General features: G+C 36.7%; 2 protein-coding genes across 3 annotated transcripts in view; both read left to right on the top strand.

Moving 5' to 3' along the window:
- The window catches only part of LOC132177969 (uncharacterized), a 39582-nt gene extending 24518 nt beyond the window's left edge, over positions 1–15064 (top strand). For both annotated transcript variants that reach the window (XM_059590445.1, XM_059590439.1), the window contains exons 19-29: positions 124–187; positions 298–432; positions 2647–2759; positions 2844–2937; positions 5793–6012; positions 7053–7183; positions 8583–8729; positions 8941–9069; positions 13238–13336; positions 14231–14269; positions 14462–15064. In XM_059590445.1, coding sequence (XP_059446428.1) covers positions 124–187; positions 298–432; positions 2647–2759; positions 2844–2937; positions 5793–6012; positions 7053–7183; positions 8583–8729; positions 8941–9069; positions 13238–13336; positions 14231–14269; positions 14462–14599 — 1309 coding nt within the window. In that variant the 3' untranslated portion in view covers positions 14600–15064. The remainder of the gene's footprint in view (positions 1–123; positions 188–297; positions 433–2646; positions 2760–2843; positions 2938–5792; positions 6013–7052; positions 7184–8582; positions 8730–8940; positions 9070–13237; positions 13337–14230; positions 14270–14461) is intronic.
- A 1604-nt stretch (positions 15065–16668) lies between these two features.
- LOC132161968 (protein NCA1) lies at positions 16669–22597 on the top strand. The gene is made up of 8 exons (XM_059572200.1): positions 16669–16799; positions 17379–17705; positions 17839–18070; positions 18270–18415; positions 18971–19058; positions 19172–19318; positions 21812–21961; positions 22042–22597. Exons 2-8 carry the CDS (start codon positions 17392–17394, stop codon positions 22105–22107), a joined length of 1143 nt encoding a protein of 380 aa, XP_059428183.1. The 5' UTR covers positions 16669–16799; positions 17379–17391; the 3' UTR covers positions 22108–22597.
- The last annotated feature ends 812 nt before the right edge of the window (positions 22598–23409 follow it).

Below are 23409 nucleotides of genomic sequence, written 5' to 3'. Positions count from 1 at the left end.
CTTAAATATTTGGATGATATATTTGAAGCCAATATTTTTTTGTTTGAAAAAATTTATTGGTTCTTTTTCGTTTTTCAAGTACAATTACCTGGTAGACCCCTCTGACGTCTTTTGGGGTTTCAGGTACATGATTGGGAAGCTGCTTTTGAAGTTAGATACTGTTAAATTCATAGTAGCAAATCATACTGTAATTCAAACTCTGAACTATATCTTTTTGATCCATTTTTCATTTTTTATTTGAGCGTCTATTTTCTTTATACTTATTGTAATGATCGTTTCTCCCATGTGTAATTTCAGAGGGAGCACTTTCCATTTTTGGAAGAATATAGATGCTCTCGCAGCAGAACAACATTCTATTTCACCATCGGTTGGTTAATATTCATGGAGGACAGCCCTGTGAAATTTAAGTCATCAATGGATCCACTTTTGCAAGTACTCTCTCTCTCTCTCTCTCTCTCTCTCTTCCTGTCTTGATTATGCAAGTGTAGCATATACTACTAGCCTATAGCGGTTTTTTTTTTTTTTTTTTTTTTCATTTTAATCTAATGTCGATTTTTTTTTTTGAAGAAATATATTGGAAATAATAAAAACAAATTGGGTAATTTACAATTGATCATCACATAGATAAATATAAGAAATTATTCCTCATTCGTGAATAGCAATAATATTCAGTTTATGAACTAAAAGAATTGATTAGGATAATTAATGACCATAGCAAACATGATTAGAAAAAAATAAAAACTATACACTGTCAATAAAATAAATGAAAATTTTATTTCGTAAATCAAATTTTTTATTTTTAAATTTTATCGAGGAATGCTACTGTTGTGCTCCTTCCTCCTTCTTGCCACCGCCGCAGACCATTTCGGAATACGTTCAAATGCTTGGAACGCCATAGCTACACACCACCATTCACCATTCATGAATGGGTTCCTTGCCACCGCAGACCACAGCCATCACAGGGTCATGTATCCTTATAATATTCTTCTTGCGCGCAACAAAGTCACTGGATGAACCGCTCTACCTAACATGCCAGATTCTCTGAGCTTTTAACTGGTAAGACTTAAGAGTAGTAACCAAAACTTGGGACCAGAACTGCTCTGAAACATATAAATCTGTGTGACACCGTTCCAACATACACTACAAAACTTTCAAGGAGAGCAAATTTTAACAAAGGCAATATTAGTAAAACTTATGATTGGTATTTTGGACAGTAAATTCAAATTTTCCAAACTAAAAACTGAAAGTGACCTTATTATAAATCTGTTCTGAAGAAACTCAGGCCACGTAACATAAACTCGGGCCATGACATGGTCTAATCCAAATTGAAAAATAGAAAGAGCAAACAGAGAGACGCATCCAGATTGGAAGAATGGTAAGAAATTTTGTTGTGAATGTACTTGCCTAATATTGCTGGTCCAGATTTAAGGCAGTGGCATCTTGGACCCATTGCGATATCCGGATTAGCCATTCACGATTAATGAATGGGTTCCTCACTACCTTCTGCTGCACCTCAATGAGAAATCCATAGACCCTCTTCATCTTCCATTTTGTCCTCCTCCTCAAACCCTTCTATTCTGTGGCCTCTCTCCCCCGGGACAACCTCCACCCAGACCCGCCTGATCTTCCCCTCACAGCTTCTCTCCATCCTCTCCTGCCCCAATTGGCAGAAACATCCCTCCCTCAAGAAACGAATCCCCTCCTTATCCCCCTCCCATGTCTCTATCCTCTTCACCTAGAACTCAATCCCCAGACCGCCCTAGGGTTCTTCCGCTGGATCTCCCAAAAGCCAGGGTTCAATAACAACATCCGCTTACACACCTTGTTTCTCAACGTTCTCGTGCGTTTCAGTCAACATCGTGCTGCCTAGAAGATTCGGATTTCAATGATCAGTTCATGCAAATCGCTCTTCGGAGGATGAATCGCCAAAACGGTGAGTTTTGATTCAAGCTTAGTCTTGAGAGCTATGAAAATCCTAGGAATTGGAGAGGTTGTGGCTGAGGGGTAGGGGGTGTTGTGTTATATAGTGTCAGGGAAATATGAATTTGATTAGTAGAGTCTAAAAACTTTTTGCCTTCCGAACACCTTATTGACCATCACACTGGCTTTTTGGAAGGCCTACGGGTAATGGGCTTAGACTGCATTACAGGCTTGTGTTTTTTGTTTCAATGAAACAGTAGTTAATGGCTTAAACGCTAAGTTTTGTTGCTTTGTTTGAATGGTGGACATGTGTCTCGATTTTAACATCCCTAAAATGTCACTTGTCAATTTTTTAGACAACCCAAGGCTAAATTCTTTAAGGTTTCTGCTTTAATATAAAAATAATAATAATCTGTGAAATTTAAGTCATCAAATAATCCACTATTGCAAGCACTCCCTCCCTCCCTCCCTCTCTCTCGTTCCTCTCCTGATCAACATTCTATCAGTGATGCTATTATTATTATTATTATTATTATTACTATTGCTGTTGTTGTCATTATTAATTTCTTTTTTTATTTATGATTATTGGTGTGGTCTTGTCAAAAAGAGTTAGGGGTGGTCATAGCTGTATTTTATTGAATTGATGGCGTCCCAATGGATTTTCTTCTTTCTTTTTTCGTTCTGTTTTTAAATTTTGACATTGATTGAATATTTATGGTCATTTAGGTTTTCATCAGTTTAGAGTCGACTCCTGATTCACTGTTTCGTACTGATGTGGTAAAATATGCCTTAATCGGCTTAATGAGGGACCTCAGAGGAATTGCAATGGCCACAAATAGGTAAGTACATGTGAAATTCCTGTGTTTGTTTATTGTTAACGAAGGTTCTTCTATATCAATGACTGTTTTTATATATATTCTCAGTCGCAGAACTTATGGCCTTCTGTTTGATTGGCTATATCCTGCTCACATGCCACTTCTTTTGAAAGGCATCTCACACTGGACTGATACACCTGAGGTAGGAAGATATTGTCAAATTTTGCCTATATTTAGATTTTTCAACTGTGTTCGCTTATATTTAAGCATTCAACCCAAAAAGCATTTATACTCTTTGGTGTTGGAATTCACTTTTATCAACTCAACTAAGCCTTAATTCGAATTGGTTGGCTCTATTGACGCATGTATAATCCATATTTATCAACTGGCCTAGATGATTTTGACTTGGCATGGCTAAACTGGACTTGGCTTCTTTGAAAGCTATGGCAATTAAACTGTATTAAGGGAGCTTTAGCCATGTATCCCATGAATTCCAGCTGGCCATGCATCCAGCTTGCTCAGACATGTCCACCCGCACTTTCTTGAATATATTTTTGAATACCAAGATTAGTTAATAGGGTTCTTCTTTTGATTACTTATTAGATCTTTCATTCTTAAATATGTTCATACAGAAGTACGTTCCTATTAAGCATAGAAAGCATGCAGCTTAATGGTGCTTACAAGTAGTTCACAAGGAGCTTACGGGCTTGCTATTTATTTATCACTGATGTGTGCTCTAGCTAGCAGCCACTAAAATTGCTAGTAGCTGTAATAATAGGTGTTGTTCTTTTATGGAACTCATGAACTTTTGACTACTTCTCTGGAAGCAATTTCAGCTACAGAAGCATGTGATATTTACTCTTTGTGATGTTTTATGCTGAATGAAATTTGAGTTGTGTTGCAAAGTTACTTATTGTTTTATGTCTGTTCTTCACTGATCTTCTCTCTCTATTCTTCCTGTGTCTTACTGAATTCTGTGCAAATTTTTTTCCCTTGCTTGCTGAATGTCTCAGCAATTCTTGTCATTTCTTTGATCTAACAAATTCAGACTCTCTCACCTCTCGTATCTACCTAAAATGTCCAATGCAACCATCTGCGTAGTGTGACAGCCCCTTAGTCTCAAACATTTTCTGGCTATCCTGCATCAAAATGTATTGAGAAGCGAGACAATTTTCCTGGTTAATAATTTCCACATGCTTCTTTGTATCTCTATAGTTGCTTCCATAACAGTAAATCTATAGTTTAAATTTTGGTTTTGGTTCCCCCAACCCCCTGGAATTTTTAATTAGAGACTTTTTTCCCCCTAACCCCACCGGCCACCCTCCCCACCTTTCTTTTTTTTTTTTTTTTTTTTTTTTTTTTTTTTCTAATTTATTGGCCATGTGCGTTTGCAATGGTGTTAGTGCGAGGCTCTAAACTCAAACTAGAAACGAGAACAAACTAGTTAGAGTTGATTTCTAATAGGGATTAGGCTTATTATTGTATAGAAAATGTAAAAGACGAAGCAGAGTATGAGATCATGTTCTTGATATGTTTCTTGCAAAATCAAAAGTAGACTTGATATGGGAATCTCACATCTAGAGTTGAAAGCAGATTTATATTTGATCTTTGTTCGGTAAAATTTGTGCAAATTTGCTTTTGACATGTGAATTTGGTTTAGCAGCTCCTGGAGGACTCAAGCGAGTGTTTGGTTTGGAGACTTGGTTTCTAGTCTGAGAAGTTGACCAATAAATGACATTCAATAGGTCAATAGGTTTAATATTTGAAGTGTTAAACTGCACTTGACAAAACTAGCTTAAATATCTGGGAAGCACATTGTATTTTACATGTTTAGATTTAATGCATTACTCCAAGCAGGCCTGTCATGGCCATTGTTATTATTTCCCTTGGTCTCAATCAGGCTAGCTAGCTCTCGCACTTGTACGAGGAAGCAAAATTGGCCTTTGACAATTCATAGCCCTTAAGCACATACAAGTATATCTCATATCTCGCTAGTCTGTTGGTTGGAAGAAAGGGAGAGGAATCTGTTTATTCACACTTCTTGTCTAGATTATAGTATTGTGGACTCCCTAAACGAAGTAGCGATGCTGACATCACAGAGGTGAAATAGTGGCTATAGTAATGATTGAATAGTGAAAACAACTTTCATTGGACATGATTGACTAGTAGTGCTAACTACCTGTTCCCACTTTCCATTTTTTGGGAAGTTGATTGTGTTCCGTATGGGAGGTTGCTCTGTTGCCTCTGGTGTGGTGCTTGTGGTTGCAACAGAACAGTCGGCTTTGAGTGTGGGACATATTTTTTTGATAAGTTTAAAGCAAGTTTTTTAGATACTTTGCAAACATGGATGGCTGATTCTATTTTCTCTTTTCTTTTATGAATAAACTTTTTCTTTCATTTTCATGTTTTTTTCTTATTTGATTTTGTTGAAGGGAGTTCTCGTGTACTTCTTATCTACTCGGATTGTTTCCCTTCGAAGAACATGAATAACACACAAAGTATAGATTCACACTCCATGTAAACTATTTCAGTGGAGTTTTTCCATTGTAGTCACGACCAACATTCATGGCTTCTGATGATACAGAGGTTATATATTGTTGTGGTGGAATTTGGAGTTGATCAGACATATGGCCAAATTGTCCAAATCAGCTGCAGTATCTGACTCCAATTTTAGGGTTACTATCCTGGTTGAGTTCATTTACATGATATAGATTTTGATTTGTGGATTCATTTGGGAATACATTTTTTCTGTTTACAAAGATCAAAGCCCAACTGTTTGGATCGTGGAGATCATATAGCATGTGATACATATTATATATTAGTTGCCTCTCTTTTACATCTGAATAATTCTTTTTTTTGTTTTTTAAATGAATAAAGGTAGTAAAGAACAATGTGTGCTGCTGAAAACATAGATGCATACATAAATCAATTATTGTCTGATATTGTTTTTCTATTTAGAGTTTTTGTTTGGTTGCTCTTATTCTTATTGGTTGGTTCGCTAGGTTTTTCTTTTTGCTTTTCTCAAAGGAGTCTTTTCTTAATCACCTGATGATACAGGTTACCACACCATTGTTGAAATTCATGGCTGAATTTGTGTTAAACAAAGCCCAACGTTTGACTTTCGACTCTTCTTCTCCAAATGGCATACTTCTTTTCCGCGAAGTCAGTAAATTGATTGTTGCTTATGGGTCAAGGATTTTATCTCTTCCCAATGCTGCTGATATATATGCCTTTAAATACAAGGGTATTTGGATTTCCTTAACCATTCTTTCAAGAGGTAAGATTATGGACCTTCTCATTAATTGCTTTGTGGTTTTATCCACTGTGGTGTTGAAGTCTAATCTGGCATGATTTTTGGTCAGGTGACTTTGATTTTGGTGTGGGTATTATTTGCTGTATTTTTTCTTAATCTAAGTACAGACATGTGTTAGTTCCTTTCATAGGTTCTGGCGGCCATTTTTACCATCAACAAAAGTGATTGTACTGAGAACACACCTATTACATTTGTTCTTGGCTATATTGGGCAAAGTCATATAGTTTCTTGCCATTTTTTAACCTTCTGTTTGACATACTTTGGTGTGTGCTCGTGTGGTGTTTGTCTTTTCTTTTATTTTTTAAGATATATATTTGAAGTTTGTTTTTTTGCTGAATTATTAAAGCTCTTTTATATGTATGTAAGCTCTTTTATATGTATTATTTATTGTTCTTGTAACTATTGTATATTGCTGTTAACTTTTGGCAATTGTTAAAATGACAAATATAATGTAAACTTGAGTTGCTATGTAAAAGTTAAATTACACTTAAAAATCACGGCAAAAGAAGCAAGAAAACCAACTAGACAATGTAGTGTGACAAAAATCTCTGAGTGAATCATCTGGAAAAAATCAAAAACTTTAAAAATGATTTCAAAACATGTAAATTAATTGTACATTCGATAATGTTTTGATGAGAGAGAACGAATAGTTGGGAATCCTTTTATATTCAAAGGTACTTAAAAAAGGTACATATTGAAAACAAAATTTGAGGTATACCTGTATGAATGGAAATGGACCAATGCTCTAAAAGGAATTTAATTTCTTATATGTTAGAATTTTATCTTTCAGATTTTCAGTTATATTTGATTATTTGTTATTTCTATTATCTGGCACAGTATATGTGAGACTAGTAAGTGCCAATACTGGTGGTTTGGAGCTTATAGTATTAGTTCGTGATGTTTTATTTTTTCTCTTATCACAGATGTCAAATATTCATTTAATTAATATTTCTTGACAAAAAATGTGTGCTAGAAGCTGATTTTAGTGTCACTGCCAATGACAGCCCTATCTGGAAACTATGTCAACTTTGGTGTTTTTGAACTATATGGGGATAGAGCACTCTCCGATGCACTTGACATTGCTCTTAAGATGACACTATTAATTCCTTTGGCTGATATATTGGCTTTCCGTAAGGTATGTGAACTTTTTTATCTACAAGTTTTGCCGAGTAATCTTATAGTTTAATTGGATGCCAAGTTAATTTTTTCTTTGGAAAGGACAGAAAAAAGGGGGGGAGGGGGAGTGAGTCATATCTACTCTTAGTACTTTTTACTAAGTTTGATGTAGGACTCCAACTCTATAGTAGATTTGATGCAGTATTTCCTATAGCAGTCTCAACTGATTAGGAATTAAGCATTTTAAGAGTGCTTTAGGGAACATGGTGAGGTACATTGGTAAATTCTGCATTTTAAGAGGTACAATGGTAAGGAAACATTTGGCTCCCGGTGAGTACTGGTCTATGGAGAAAATACTGGAGATAAAAAGTAAATATTGCTTTAGGGAGCATGATCAGAATATATATTTAAGTAAAGGTTTGGCTATACATTGTGTTAGAGGCTTGAGTACTGGTTTATGGCGAAGTAAAATATTTAGAAGGTAAACAGACAAAAAAAGAAAAAGAAAAAAAGAAATATGAGAACCTATCATCAAACTAGAGTCCCTAGGCATCACATTTTTTAGGATTAGCTATAATGCACCCCCTGTGTATTCAAGTTTTCTCCTTTTATCCAATGAACTTATTTTACTTGCCAAAAAAAAAAAAAAAACAAAAGAAGAATCATCCCCAGGCATGACACTGAAGTTTCCTAGGCAACCGAAGAAAAGAGGCAAGTCAAATATCTTGCACTTCTCAATTTTAACTAAAATTGACCACGTCCTATAACTAGATAGCCCAGTTAACCTGGTGCTATACCATATTCTACATAGACCTTCGAATTTGTTCAAGCCTTAGAACTGGTCTGATTTTTTTAAAAATAAGTTATTTTAGTTTTTTGCCAGCCGTTAAGAGGCTTGCTCCCTTCAAGATCTAAAGTTCAACACCTCATGGATGCAAACAATCTCTTAGGGTCACACCTTCTAGTGAAAAGCCAGCGATTTAACCAATTCCGTATAGGAAAACTTTTAAGGGTGCGGTGCACGGGACCGGAGTTTACTCTGCAGGGATGGGTTTGAAAGGCCCTGCCTTAGAGAGTTTCCCCGACATCAAAAATAAAAAAAATAAAAAAGAAATAAAAACATTTTTATATCATCTTGCCTCAATTGGATAACAGGTCAGCTATTTGTCTTTGATGCTGTAATATTTTCCTAATTTTTGAATTTGCACCTTCGGCTATGCCTTGAGTGCCAACTGTATCAATCATTCTGTACACAAGCCTGCCTATGCCTATGAATTATGAAGCAAATTAGTTGATTTTGTCAATTCTTGAAGTCTTTCCTCCTATTATATTGGTTGGTCCTTTTAATCTCGGTTGTTGACTTTATTGTTTGCATTATTTAATTGCTTTTCTGCCTTTTTTTCTGTTTTTTTTTGCAGCTGACAAGGGCGTATTTTGCCTTCTTGGAGGTTCTTTTCAACAGCCACATTGTTTTCATATTGAACATGGATACAAACACTTTTAGGCATATAGTAGGATCACTTGAATCTGGTCTTAAAGGTTTGGATACGAATATTTCTTCACAGGTGTGTTTTATGCCTCTATTTTAAGGGTTGGCATTATTCTATTCTTCATTTACTACAACCCTCATTTTCTCACTGCAATATGTTTAACATCTTTTATGAGCATGTAGTCTACAGCTAATCTGTTTCTTATCTAAGCTGGAAACCTTTTGGTATATTTCCTTTTTACTAATTTTACTGATTCAAGCACAAAAATTTACACTTTTCTTTTCAGTGTGCATCTGCTGTTGATAATCTGGCTGCTTTCTATTTCAACAACATTGCTATGGGGGAGGCACCTACTACACCTGCTGCAGTAAACCTTGCTCGTCACATTGTAGAGTGCCCCAATTTGTTTCCAGAAGTAAGGAATTCTATATTTGTGTTACAGAGAGATGGGTTATCCTTTGCAGTTTAAGTGTTTCTTTTGGTCAACTAATTGTTAAGACTTTTCTTCAGGATTGACATAACCCTTTTCCCCCCAGCTTTGTTAGATAAGGCTTAAAACAATATATTTTGTGCTAATTACCGTTTGATCTCTGCATATCAGCTTAAAAGAGTGACTGAGTGTATGACTGGTTGTCATTGGTCTTGTACTTCCTTATCGTTTACCTGACATAACCCTTGCATTGCTAATTTAGGTTGAATGATAGTCTTACTTATGTTAAGCTAGGGTATTCCAACAAGTTCAAGATTTTGTAGAACTAACTTCACCAATGACCCATAAGCCTAATATTTTATTTTTGGGGTCTTTTTCTATTTTGTTTAGTGATTTCTAACTTAGTCTAGCAGTTGTTTCAAGGTTTAACTATTACTTTGGTCCTCCAGCTTTGATCTTTGTATCAAAGTTGTCCTTGAATATTCAATTATTGTATATTTAATCGTTATAGTTGTTAAATTATCTCAAGGTTACGTTTTTCATCAAATAGAAGAGAGAAATTGCTGATGCAACTCACAAAAATTTTCTGTCATCAATTTCACTGAGGTGGAAACTCATATATAGGGGTGCCTTACATTGTCAACTAGGATGAGGACTATGAAGGGATGGTGTTGGAATCTGTTTGTTGAGCCTTATGAATAAGTACTAAATGCTAGTGGTAAAACATGTATAGCAATAGTGTTGTGCTGATAATAATTGATAGTGTTGTGCTGATAATAATTGATAGTGTTGTGCTGATAATAAAGGATCTCCTTCCGGATTCTTTGATAGTTCACGTGGAGTGAGGCAAGGCGACCCTCTTTCTCCATTCCTGTTTGTTTTAGTCATGGAGGCCTTCAGCAGGTTGATTGATGCCTCGATAGATAGGGGTCTCATTTCTGGGTTTTCTGTGGGGGCTAGAGAAGCGGATCAGGTAATCGTCTCTCATCTCCTCTTTGTTGATGATACTCTGGTTTTTTGTGGGGCAGACCCTACTCAAGTAAGAAATATTGGTGCCTTACTTGTATCCTTTGAAGCTGTCTTTGGGTTAAAGGTGAACTTGGCCAAATCCGTTCTGGTCCCTGTAGGCACTATGGAAAATGCGGACATGTTGGCTGGTATTTTGGGATGTGGTACAGCTACCACGCCGTTAAAGTATTTGGGTCTCCCTCTGGGGGCCTCGTTCAAGGTCAAGACCATTTGGGAGGATGTGTTGGAGAAATATGTCAGAAGGTTGGCCTCTTAGAAACGATTGTATTTATCTAAGGGGGGGAGGATCACTCTCATTAAGAGCACCTTATCCAATCTCCCCACCTACTTTCTGTCTCTGTTTCCTATTCCGGCATCAGTGGTGAAGCGCATTGAGAAGATTCAACGTGATTTTTTATGGGGTGGGATTGATGAAGAGTTTAAGTTTCATCTGGTCAGTTGGGATAAGGTTTGTTCTCCGATCACTGAGGGAGGTTTAGGCATTCGGAATTTGCGTTTGATGAATCAAGCTTTATTGGGAAAATGGTTGTGGAGATTTGCTCATGAGAAAGAGGCTTGGTGGAGAAAAATCCTAGTGGCAAAGTATGGTGTGGCTTGGGGTGGTTGGTGCTCCAGGGTTCCCAGAGGATCGCATGGGGTAGGGTTATGGAAGCACATTTGTAGGGGGTGGAGGTCGTTCCAAGGCCACATTAGATTTGTCCCAGGTCTTGGGTCCAATATCAATTTTTGGGAGGATATCTGGTGCGGTGACATGCCTTTCAAGGAGGTTTTTCCGGGACTTTTCAGTATTGCCGCTAATAAGGATGCGTCTATTGCAGACAATAGGGAATGCTCAAATGGCTCTGTTCAGTGGAATATTTCCTTCACTCGCAGGGTACATGATTGGGAAGTGGAGGTTTTGGCCTCTTTTTATTCGCTATTGTATTCGCACCCATTTGGTGGGGAAGGGGAGGATAGAATAAGTTGGATTTCTTCTCGGAAAGGTAATTTCGAAGTAAGATCTTATTATAGGATCCTTGCACCTAAAGATCCCACTCCTTTCCCTTGGAAAAGCATTTGGCGCACCAAGGCTCCTTCGAAAGTGGCTTTTTTTGCTTGGACGACCGCGCTTGGAAAGATTCTTACTTTGGACAATGTTCGGAAGAGAGGTATTGTGGTGATAAATCGTTGTTGCATGTGTGAATCAGATGGGGAGTCTGTTGATCACCTCTTTCTACACTGTGGGGTGGCGCGTACCTTATGGAACGCCATTTTCATTCAGTTTGGTTTGTGTTGGGTTATGCCGGGTAACGTTAAGGAGATGTTCGATTCTTGGTGGACGGGTGGTAAAACTAGCAGCGCCGTCGTGTGGAAGATGGTACCTCTTTGCCTCATGTGGTGCATTTGGAACGAGAGAAATGCAAGAAGTTTTGAAGACTTGGCTAGGAATTTAGAGGACCTTATGCATTTTTTCTTGTACACTCTCTTTACTTGGACTACTGGTTGGCTTGCGCCTATAGTAATCAGCTTCCAAGATTTTCTTTTTATGTTCTCTTCTTCTTTCTCTTCTTCTGAGTTGCTCTCTTGTATACTCCCGGTGTACTAGGGTTGCGCCCCTCTGCGCCTTTGTTATATATATCTTTATTTATCAAAAAAATAATAATTGATAGACTTCATAAACAATTATGCTAAAATTTTAGAGTTTTTCATGAACATAGCTGATGATATACTCTTGATAGAAGATTATTGTGGATCTGAATGATTTTTTTTCTCTTTTTTCTGAGCAATACATAGGAAGGGGGAAAGGGGAGATTAAAATATACAACCAGAATTATAATCGACAAAGAGAGGAGAGGATCATGGAATGAATCCAAAAATATTGTGAGAAGCCGACCACTTTGCTGTGTTATGAGCTCTCAAGTTGGCTTTCCTGCTGATTTTTATTGCTTCCCATCGAGTGAAAGTAGAAAAAGATTGAGTCATATCTCTGACAATAGGAGCAATATGCCAATCAGTTATGAGATTTGGATTGTTTATAGCCAAAATGATGATAGTGGAATCCCCTTCGAGGATAAGATGATTAATCCCCATAGAATGAGCAACAATGGATGCTAATAAGGCTGCCTGTGCTCCAATATTGACATTTGTAGTGTCCAGCCTTGCTGTTCTGGCAGCACTAACTCTCCCATTTTCATCACTAATACTTGCTGAGGCAAGTGAAAAAGAATTTCTCACTGCTACATCAAAATTAGGCTTGTAGATACCTGGGGGAGGATCTTTCCAAAGATCAATATAATAGAACTTTTCTCCCCGGCTCATGAGCCTTCAAACCAGATTTGATTTGCTTTAGAAGTGATGTGACATCCAGTTTCTGGGAATTATGAACCACTTGGTCTCTGCTAAACCAGATCAGATCCATGGTTATTATAGCGAAGAGTTGGAACCTCCTGATGTCCTTCTTGGGGATAGCTAAGAATTTCAGGGGGTCCAAGATGACCTTTATCCATTGTGAAATGGGAAAGTCTTCAAAGGCAGCTATGTTTAAGGGCCATTTTGCCTGCTTCCATATTATTCTAAATATATCACATCCCAGAAATATGTGTTGAGTAAAGTAAAGGCCTCGGTCTTGGTGGGGTTTCCATTAGGTTTAAGGTTCAAATCTTCTTAGGTGCAAACAATTCTTTGGAGACAGCCCACCGGCGAAGCTGGAGTATTACCTGATCCGAGTGGAGGAGGCACTTCACATGGGTACGAGGTTTATCTGACAAAGGTGAGTACACGAAGTGGTCCTGCCTTGGAGGGGTTCCTCATTATCAAAAAAAGAAATTAAGTGTTGAGTTCTTTCCAGCTTAAGATTGCAAGAGGACATCACCAATCATCAGAACTGTTAGAATGATTTCAATTGGGCATTGGGAATATCTTGATGTAAAAATTGCACTCTATTTTCTGTTCTAATTTTTTATGAGTCACTTGTATATGATGATTATAGGAATCAAGGTCCATTTATATGTTTTTTCTATTTGAATTTCACCATATATATACGTGTGTTTGTATATGTTGGTGTGTGTGTTGATCTATTTTTCTATCTGCTTATTTGGGTCACTTTTTGAATGTTTAATAACTTATCTTTCTTTTATATATAAAGATATTGAAGACACTCTTTGAGATTGTTTTGTTCGAGGATTGTGGCAACCAATGGAGCCTTAGCAGACCAATGTTGAGCTTAATACTCATCAGTGAGCAGGTGATGCTTTGTAATTTAAGCTTGTGCATTTTCCTTGTTCTTCTGTTTTTTTTTTTCTTTTGTTTTTTCCCCCCTTCGATATATTTGTGTGTGTGTATACATATATATATATGCGTGTTTGTGTGTGTGTGTGTGTAGGTTAGGTTCAAGTTGCCCTTGGTGTAACTCACATTATACTATTCTGTAACTTTTCATAAGATTAATTTTTTGTCAAACTTATTGTTGGATCACTATTCTCTATAATGTCATAATGTCCCCAATTTCACTACAATAGGATGTCAGTTTCTAACTAATTCCTAAACTCATTTTCCTAGAATATTTTAAAAATAGTAATTTGAATATTTGTGGATCAGATTGCTTTTAGGATAAGTTTCACTTTTCTATTTTAAACTATAGAACGATATGCAATGTCTCCGCACCCCACTAGACTTTAAACTCTTCCACCAATCAACCCATAAATGTTGAGAATAATCTCAAATTTCCCCCTTTCATTAAAATCTCCCTCATATTTAGCAAGATATTTTGCTCAAAATTTGGGGTTTACTGCTTGATTTTAAAGTTTAGAGCAGACATTACAAAGCATGTAGGTTCTGATCATATTATATTTGGTGAGATAACGGGCATAGGAAAGATATCGAGGCAATGCTAGGATTAGCAAAACCTTGCAAAGTTAGGCCAACTTTGTTGTTGCGTCTGTTATCCAGCCTGATCTTGAAAGGATCAAACATATTATTAATTGATTTTCTGGCAGTTTCATACACCTCATCTCTATTAGATCGGGGTTGTCTTGATCCATATGGTTTAATTTGGACTGGCATAACCTTTTATCAGATTCTTAGTTTCTTTTTAACAGTTTGTAATCTTCTTCATTTCTGACATAACATTCACCTGCAGATATTCACTGATTTGAAAGCTCAGATTATGTCTTCACAGGTTAGTTGTCTCTTTGTCTGTTTAATAATAGTGAAGAGAAATGCAAAATAAACTTTGAAGGTTATGTAAGATAAAAAATGAATATCGTCCTGTAGCCAATTGTTCTTCTAGTTGCATACTACAAGTATCAGAAGAAAGTATACATTCGGTGACCGTTAAAATTAAGTATTCCTTTTTTGCATCATCTTGCAGCCCGCAGATCAACATCAACGCCTCTCCTTGTGTTTCGACAAATTAATGGTAGATGTTACTCGAAGCTTGGATTCAAAGAACAGGGATAAATTCACACAGAATCTTACCACATTCAGGCATGAATTTCGAGTCAAATAGATCCAACTTCTGTGAAGCAAATACTTGCTTGGAAACTGAAATTATACGTGAAAGACGATTCTTCAACGAATCCACAACTCTACTCGATCACGGAATCTACTATCATTAGAGAAAATGCTTTGCGTTTACATCAGTTTCTCAATCTTCTCTTAAATGAAAGCGCAGCCGATTTTTGAAGTTCATGGGATTGTGGAGTGGGAAAAGTTTGATACGAATCTTTGATAGTGTTACTGTATAGCTGTACTTGTCCTTGAATAGTAGAGATTGCTGTAGCATTAAGGGGATCTAATGGTTGGTGGATTACATTTGTTTTGGAGTGGCTGATGCTGGTTTTAGAAGATCAATTCTTTTTAGGACAAAAAAAAGGATGTAAATCATTGATCAGGTGTTTCTGTAAATTAGTCTGTTGTATTCTTTGTACTGTTGATAATAGAAGAAAAGAAAAATCACGTTATTGCTCTTACATTCCTCTGCTTTATTTATAACTTGGGAATTGTTCTCAAAAGCTTTTTAATGTCCATGAGCTTTCTGAGAATTTTGCAGGTTGCGAGGACTACGACCTCACCAGAGTTCTGGCCCTAGTCCTCATCATAGAGAGAATTCTTTTTTTCTTTTCTTTTTTTCAATAAACACAAGCTTTTTAATGTCTTTCACGAATGAATTGTATGATTATATGAATCCTTATTAACGGGTGTGTTGATATCATATTATATATTTGGCTTTCTTCCTCTGTTCTACGACAATTTGTGTGTTGATATCATATCATCAATCATAATACCTCCCAAAACACAGAAAATGATCCTCTTCATTTCAAATCTCCTCAACCCCAAAACACAGGATATGGCAATGATGGGGGAGAAGCTTCCAAAACAAATATTTTTTTCTAATTTCCAAAAAAAAAAAATATTGATTATTGAGACATTGAACACGCTGAAATCTGAATTGTGTCCTTCCCTTGAGGTTGCTCTCAACAGTATCTGCTTAGAAAATCAGACTAGTCGAGTTTGGAAATTCAATGTTTGGCTTAGCTCGTCTCGATTACGGTCTGAACCTACGTGGGTAGAGAGAGAGAGAGAGATACAAAACTTGCTCCGACGAATTGAGGTCGGTGAAACCAGGCAGGCAAACATTCATTGCAACCTCTCCATACTATATATAACCCATCCTTTAAAGCCTATGTGGCGCACTGGTGTGGTCTTTTGGAGTAATCAGTAATGTTATATATAAGCCATCCTTCAAAGCCTATGTGGCGTAGTCTTCCATAGTAGTGGATGGATATTTGTTTTTTTTATTGAGAGGATCATACTACGTAAGTTTTTGAGATGGGGAAGGAGGGTGATGATAAATAGAATTACCTAGTAGCCCTTCCACATTTACTAAAGGAAAAAACATTCCATCTTGATGAATGATGGGATGTCGCATTACTCATATTTCTTGGCTTTCGTATACAGTAGTATTTTTGTTTTGTTTTTTTTATCTTGTTTAAAAAAAAAAAAATAAATAAATAAGGTCATTTTTATATTTTTGTTGATTTTGAGTATATTGACAATTTTTTATAGTTTGAAAGAGGATTTGTTCCAATCAATATTTTGAAGGATATTAACAATAAAGTTGGTAGTATGTTGTATATAACATATACCATTACTCTTTCTAAGTATCAATGTGAGTTGGATTTGTTGGTATTCTTGCTATATTGTTTGAGTTAATTATGAATACCGCTTATATATGTAGGGGTGCCTTACTTTTTTAATATAATATATATATAATGTGAGTGAAACTAATTTCGAGAGGATATGACCAGTTTTAAAGTAGTTAGATGCGAAAAAAGCGAAAGAATAATTTTTTTATTTTTTTATTTGATGGTAATTATGAATTTGTGGTCACCAATAAAAGTGGGTAAAAGTGTTTTTAGGAGAAAATGGACAAAAAAAAAAAAAAAAAAAACTATTTAGAAAGGAAAAGACAAAAAGGGGCATTTGGAGCTTTTTGTAAATATAACATAACGTGAAGGCTTTGTTGCAAAATCAGGATAAAATAATTGAACTGGGGGCATCCACGTACCATACATATTTGCTACTTCCCGGATGATCTCCTTATTCAGCAGATCACAAAATCAACGCGAAGAAGAAGGACAAGAAGAAGAAGAAAACAGCGTCGTCGTTTAGGGCTTCGATTCTCAGGGCTTCAATCCAAATTCCAGGTCTCTCTCTTCATTTTCATAGCTTTGTTTCCCGTTCTTAATCTCAAAAGAACCTTTGAGTGCGACAGCAAATTTATTCATGTTTGTTGAGCTGGACCCTTACGAACTGAACTATTTGTGGAAGATAAGGAAGTAGATCGCTAGATTGAGAATGAATGAATGATTGAACGAAAGGCACATTTGTGACTGTTATTTTTGGGTTGAATTTTGAAGTTATGCTTAAAAAAGTGATAACATGACCTCAAATGTAATCTTTACGCGTAGGCTTTATTTTTGGGTTTGGGTAATTCGAGAACTGGAATTGCATTTGTGGTGTTGGGTCGGTTGCAATTGCGCAGTTTCTTTCAATCTTGACCTTTGAATGTGTTGGTAAAGGTGGGTTTGATGAGGGAATGAATTATATTTGCTTTTCTGCGTGGTAGGAAGGCACTATGCTGGTGATAGGATATTGAAATATGATGTATTAATGGGTAGATTTGTCTAGCTGCTTCTTTGATGTTATGTGTTTGTGCAGGACCTCTTTCCAGGATCATTGTTGATCTTTAATGACTTTTTTTTGGTGTTCTGTTTCTGAGACAGGGTGTTGACCAAGATGAAACCTGTTTGTCCTTTTGTCAAAGCTGCTCGTCCTGATGAGACGACTTCGAAACCTGTTTGCCCTTTTGTCAAAGCTGCTCGTCCTGATGAGACGAATTCGAAAAAACCGGGTGAAAATCTGTGTAAATATCAGCAAGAGACTGAGAGCAAGACTAAGAAGGATACTGGTGACTCTGCCACAGTTCCTCCAAAGTGCCCATTTGGATATGATTCAGAAACGTTTAAGCTAGGCCCTTTCAGCTGTATCATCTGCCAAGCACTTCTTTTTGAAAGTAGTAAATGTGTGCCTTGTTCTCATGTATATTGCAAGTAAGCTAAATATGGGAATTCCTGTTTTAGATTTCTTTTCCCTTATTGATACTTATATCATAATCCATCTCTTTGTCCCTTTCTGATATATATATTTTTTGATTTTGCAAAAAAAAAAAAAAACTCAAATTAGAGCATGTATATTACGCTTTAAGGACTGTCCAATATGTGGAGCTGATATTGAGAAGATAGAAGCTGATTCAAAACTTCAGGACATGGTTGATCGCTTCATTGAAGGTCATGCTAGAATCAAAAGGTCTCATTCTAATATAGACAAAGAGGAAGAAGTTGGTGAGAAGAAACAAGTCATATATGCAGATGTGTCTTTGGAGAGAGGTGCTTTCTTGGTGCAACACGCCATGAGGGTGAGTATGTCTTGCTTTTGTATTGTTGCTAAGTTCGAGCAACAATCTATTGAAGTATAATAGTATGACTTGATTTTTCATTTTGGGAAATATCTGATACTTATGTAGAAAGGAAGTTCTTTCACTTCAAAACCCGAACAATGTTTAATAGTTATCATTATTTGAAACTATCTTTGGACTGATGGATTTTCATTTGTAGGCATTCCGAGCCAAGAATGTAGAAAGTGCCAAATCAAGACTCAATCTATGTGCCGAAGACATTCGAGAACAGTTAGAAAGAATGGGCAACACATCAGATTTGTGTTCACAGCTTGGAGCAGTTCTGGGTATGCTTGGTGACTGCTGGTTCGTCCTTGGTCTTTATCTTCCTTTTAGTTCTTCATGTAATTTTATTTGCTGCTATGTGTTTGCATTATGGTGCTTTTTTTAAGGATACTTTGCCTTTTTATATAAAGTTTACCTGCACCATGGAAAGTGCTTGAGAATGATGACGATGGGATGTTTTGGACAAGGGTGAAATGTTTAATTATTTGTCCTTTGAGGTGGCTAAGTAGCTTAGGAACTGATATATATATATAAAATACATCTTAAATGACTGATTTCAGCTTGGCTGGATATTGAAAATTTCCTGCCTATTACATAAGTGCTAACAGAGGGGGTGATTTCTAAACGCGTGGAAGTTCAGGGTTGTTTTTTTTTAAGTTTCCCTTTTTTTTTTTCTTTTGTATGTTTCTCTCTCTCTCTCTCTCTCTAATGATTTGAGGGCTGGGTGACACCCCAGCCAAGGGGTTTTTTTCATTCTATTTATGTTATCTAGTTGATGGAAAGCACTAACAAATGCCTTGATTCCTAATGTGTTTGTTGGGGTAATATTATTTTAACTCATCATCTTTATTGCAGTCGTGCACTGGGAGAGGCCAGCTCTGCCGTCACTTATTTTGAGGAGAGTGTTGAATTTCTATCAAAATTGCCAATGGATGATCTAGAGGTTATATCATCTTAACCTTTATTATGTAATAATGGCATTATATTTTTCATTTAACTATGCTTGTGCTGACTATTGTTGACCTCTTTGTTGTCTTGTTATTTTTCCCTCCACAGATTACACATACACTTTCTGTTTCACTTAATAAAATTGGAGATCTGAAATATTATGATGGAGAACTACAAGCTGCAAGGTGTTATTATTTTCGGTCTCTAAATGTTCGTCGTGATGCCATCAAGCATCATTCAGATGTTTCGTCCCAGGTCAGCAACCAATATTCGCCTATCTCACTTATTATCATTTACAATGTTTAGTTTGAATTCAGTTACGAAGATAATTGTGAACTTAATGTCTTGTCAAGTTACGGAGACATGAAATTCAAATTTGGGTTAGTTTTCATCAATGTATTAGCTCTGGATGGACTGGTTCTTCAGATCAGAAGTATCAGATTGGACCATAACTGTACGTTGTCAATTATATTTGACAAGACTAGGTGCTGCATGTCTTAGATATATTTCATGGATTGACTTGGCTTCAATCAAGCACCTAGTTGGGGTCTACTGAGATTCTAGCAAGGTTGCATATTATGAGATCTTCGCGTCTAGCTTGTGAATATATTGATCTAAACTAGTGGTCAGAAGTAAAAAGACTGCAGTTTATCTAATGAGAGTTTGTTTACTGAAGAAAGTTATTAAATGTTGAAAGCAATAGTTGACCTGCTGATGTGGAAAACTATTAGTTTCGTTGGGATATTGTTATAGATGCTTTTGGTCATAGGCAAAAATACTGCAGAGATTTTGTTGAATGGAGTCCTTTGACTTAAAATAGGTAGCTTTTGAGTTTGGTCCCTGAAGAAAGGCTTCGCCTTTCACATATTTATTCATTTGCTAACATTTTCACATTTTTATTGGTCAGTTGGTGCTTGGTTTGTACAGGCTGGTAAACAAGAGGCAGGTTTCTGGTGGAATAATCAATTGCTTTAGTCCTTTTGGACGTTGTGCAATCTAGTTGTAGATAAGTGTAGGTTAAGTTTTTCCATCTTCCTCAAACAAGTAGATGAGTCGTGATGTTAGGGCTGTTGTCAATGCAAGTTTCTGAATTATTATTGACACGGTTGATAGAGGATATGAATTATATCCATATTTGGAGTCCAAAATAATAATTCGGTTATATGGTGTTGTTTCAGAAACAAACACGCATATAAGATAAGCTAGCCTGTGTTATCACTTCAATTTTGCAGCAGGATCTAGAAGAGATCCTACATGCATACGCGGACACAAACACATGCAAATAGAAGCCTGGACACATAATTTCACTGTCCACCACACACCTAGTATTGTGATGTCTAAATAAATTGATAACTGAAACACACATGGGCATGTAACATACTCAGACTGAATATTTTCTCCCACCTACTAGCGAGGACATTACACAACTAAGCCTTGATTCTAGGGGTGCAAACTCACCCATCAGGTCAGAATAGAGTATTTCCAAGTGCCAATCTGAGGGGGTTGAAAGTCAAATTTTCAGATCAAACCACCCGTAGAGCCAGCTCTTGTTGAACTGTACCTACACCTATTGGTGACATGGTTGGTCAGAGTAGAGCTGTGTGGAGATCAATTTGGTTAGTTGAATGTCAAGCGGTTTTATTACATGCTTTGCTACGGGAACTTATTTTTTTTTTCTTTTTTTTTTTTTTGATTTATAGTGGGTCTTGCATATATTTGATGTGGTACGGTTCACTTTTGCACTTGGTAGCTATTGGCATACAAATTTTTTATTTTTATTTTTGATCTTACTGGATCTAAATAGATTGAGTTCCATCTTTGGAATTGTACTGCTTTCTGCATGGATATGGGATGTTTTATAGCTTCATGGTGGTGTCTTGGAAATATACATCGACGATGACTGCAAGAGTCATTTTGATAATTAGGTTAATTGAGGAACTGCAGAAGTCTGACTGAACAGAAAACAGGGAACTGCAGAAGGGAATGGTTGGCAACTCATTGTACAGGGAGGGTGCTATGAAGATACTCCTGTGGCATATAAGTATCTAACTACTATTGGGTCCAACGTCATTATTCAAGGTGGATATTATTCTGCTTGTATATTCTCTATAGGTTGCTGGAGCTGGATGGTTTGGTCCTGAGACCTCCAAATTGGGTTTCGAGTTTGTTTATGGAACAGAAGACTAATGCAACTAATTAGTTATTTGCATGTGGGTTTTAGCAAAAGTAACACCTACACGTCCTTAATGGCTTTTGATTTAAAGTTAAGATATATGAGGTTCTATACTTCCAAGGAACAACTGAGAAAAGTTGATACGAGAAACAATTGTGTTTGAAGAACACTTAACGGAAGAGGTTGTTCAAGATCTAGTAAATACAAGCAATAGAATATTATTAGAAGTCGATAATGATTTGGGTTCACCTTTGTTTTGATGTGATCTTTTCGCTTGGTAGAGTAATAAACCTTCTGTTGATATGCACACGTAGATATATATATATGTACATACCTACATACTGTATAAAGTATGTATTTATATGTGCATATATTCTTATTGTGCTCTTCAGTGCATTGTGTTCGGTATTTAAAGATACAGTTATAATTCTAGAATAAAGGGAAAGTATCTTAGCAGTTTGTTTCATGTTGAGCACTTTTAACCATATTTATTCTTCGCAAGTTTACTATAAAGTATTGCAGTTTCTGACATTCGATCCATGCAATTTTGTAAATCTTGCTTGTTATGATTACAGATTCTAGATGTTGCTGTTTCTCTCGCAAAAGTTGCAGATGTGGACAGGAGCCTAGGAAATGAGGATGTGGCCGTAGATGGATTTCGAGAAGCTGTAAAACTGTTGGAATCTTTGGAATTGAAATCTGAAGATACTGGTCTTGGGCAACGGGTAAGGGTCCCCTGCCTTGTCATATAAAAGTCTGGATCCTGAAAAAGTGATGTAAACATATTGTTTGTTTCCACTTGCAGCGCCTTTCTGTGCTCGAATTCCTCAAAAGCCAACTCGCAGAGAAACAACCCGATACAACTCAATGAGGTTATGTTCAGCCTTGTATCTGTATCTCCCTGAGCTTGTATATGTTGGACTAAATAAGCCCAGTTTAGCGAAGGCATTCCCCTGAAGATTTAGAGCTTTCAGGGTAGTAGAGATTTCAAGAATTCCAAAAGCACAAAGTTGCTGGTGATCAGTTGCTTCATTCTGTTGCAGGGAGTACCTCCTTCAGTCGGTGTTAATCAGTTGCATTGCAGATGTCCTTTCTCTTATGAAGAGTGGTTTGTGTGTCTGGATCAGTTCTTAATTGGCTCTGAAGTGCTTCCTGCTGGTTCTAGCTTCCTCTTCTTGGAACCCCCTGATGACCAGACAAACAACCATTTACGTCACTTTTTCTCTCTTTTTTAAGGACAATTTACCTAGTCTTCCCTAAGATGTAAGAGAGTGGCGATTGTAAGTTTCAGTGTGTAATTCTTTCCAATAAACTCCAAACATAAACTAGATGTATATAGTAACTTTTTGAACTTGGGAACAGCTATACTACGTGAAGGTACAACTTATTAGTTTCAAATATTGATATATAGCCCTAGCACTTAATTGTCGCCATTAAGAATCTAAGATGGTACAATTCCATTGTGTGAGGCTAAAATAAGAAGTCCCCATAAAAAGTAGATAAGTGTCCGCTCCCTTTCATGGAGAGAGGTTATTTTATAGTTAAGATTTTATTTTGGTGTATATAATGACGTGATCGCATATTCATCACGTGGTAACATATACATTGTATGTGTAAAAGCAGGTTTCTGCCTTTTGCATGTGTGTAATTAATGGATCTGAGAGTACACATTAATGATAGTTGTTTTGTGAGTGTAATGCAATTACTTTTGAGTTTTGACCCAAACTCATAAAATAATGCCTTACCTCTTAGTTTTTGTGCTTGAAAGTCTACACACCTAACCCTTTTTGATAGAAACTTCACTGCAATCATTACTGTCTTCAATTTGATTCTTCTTATTATTTTAGTCCGTCAATGGAAAAGCATGCTCATCGGCACCTTTCAATACAATATCATAAGTCTATTTGTGAATGTAAAAGACGTTACTTTCACGCTCCGAAAGGCACCAAGCCTACCAGGGATGCTCTAAACGCAGCAAAGGATGGGTTTGCTGTTGGAGTTCACTAATAAACATAGTTACTACAGAGGGTGGTGGGTGAAACTGTGAAAGTCTATGGTCGAATTCCGAAATGGGAAGCGTCCATCGGCTTAGGTGTTGCTAGTGTCATCGGTAAGGCTATGTTAAGCTATAGCTTAACCGACTTGAGAAAGTGCCCGCAATTTCTCATCATCT

Source organism: Corylus avellana, chromosome ca1 (assembly GCF_901000735.1).
Source record: "Corylus avellana chromosome ca1, CavTom2PMs-1.0".
NCBI lineage: Eukaryota > Viridiplantae > Streptophyta > Magnoliopsida > Fagales > Betulaceae > Corylus > Corylus avellana.
Note: the sequence above shows the minus strand (reverse complement) of the source record. Positions and strands in the feature narration are given on the sequence as shown.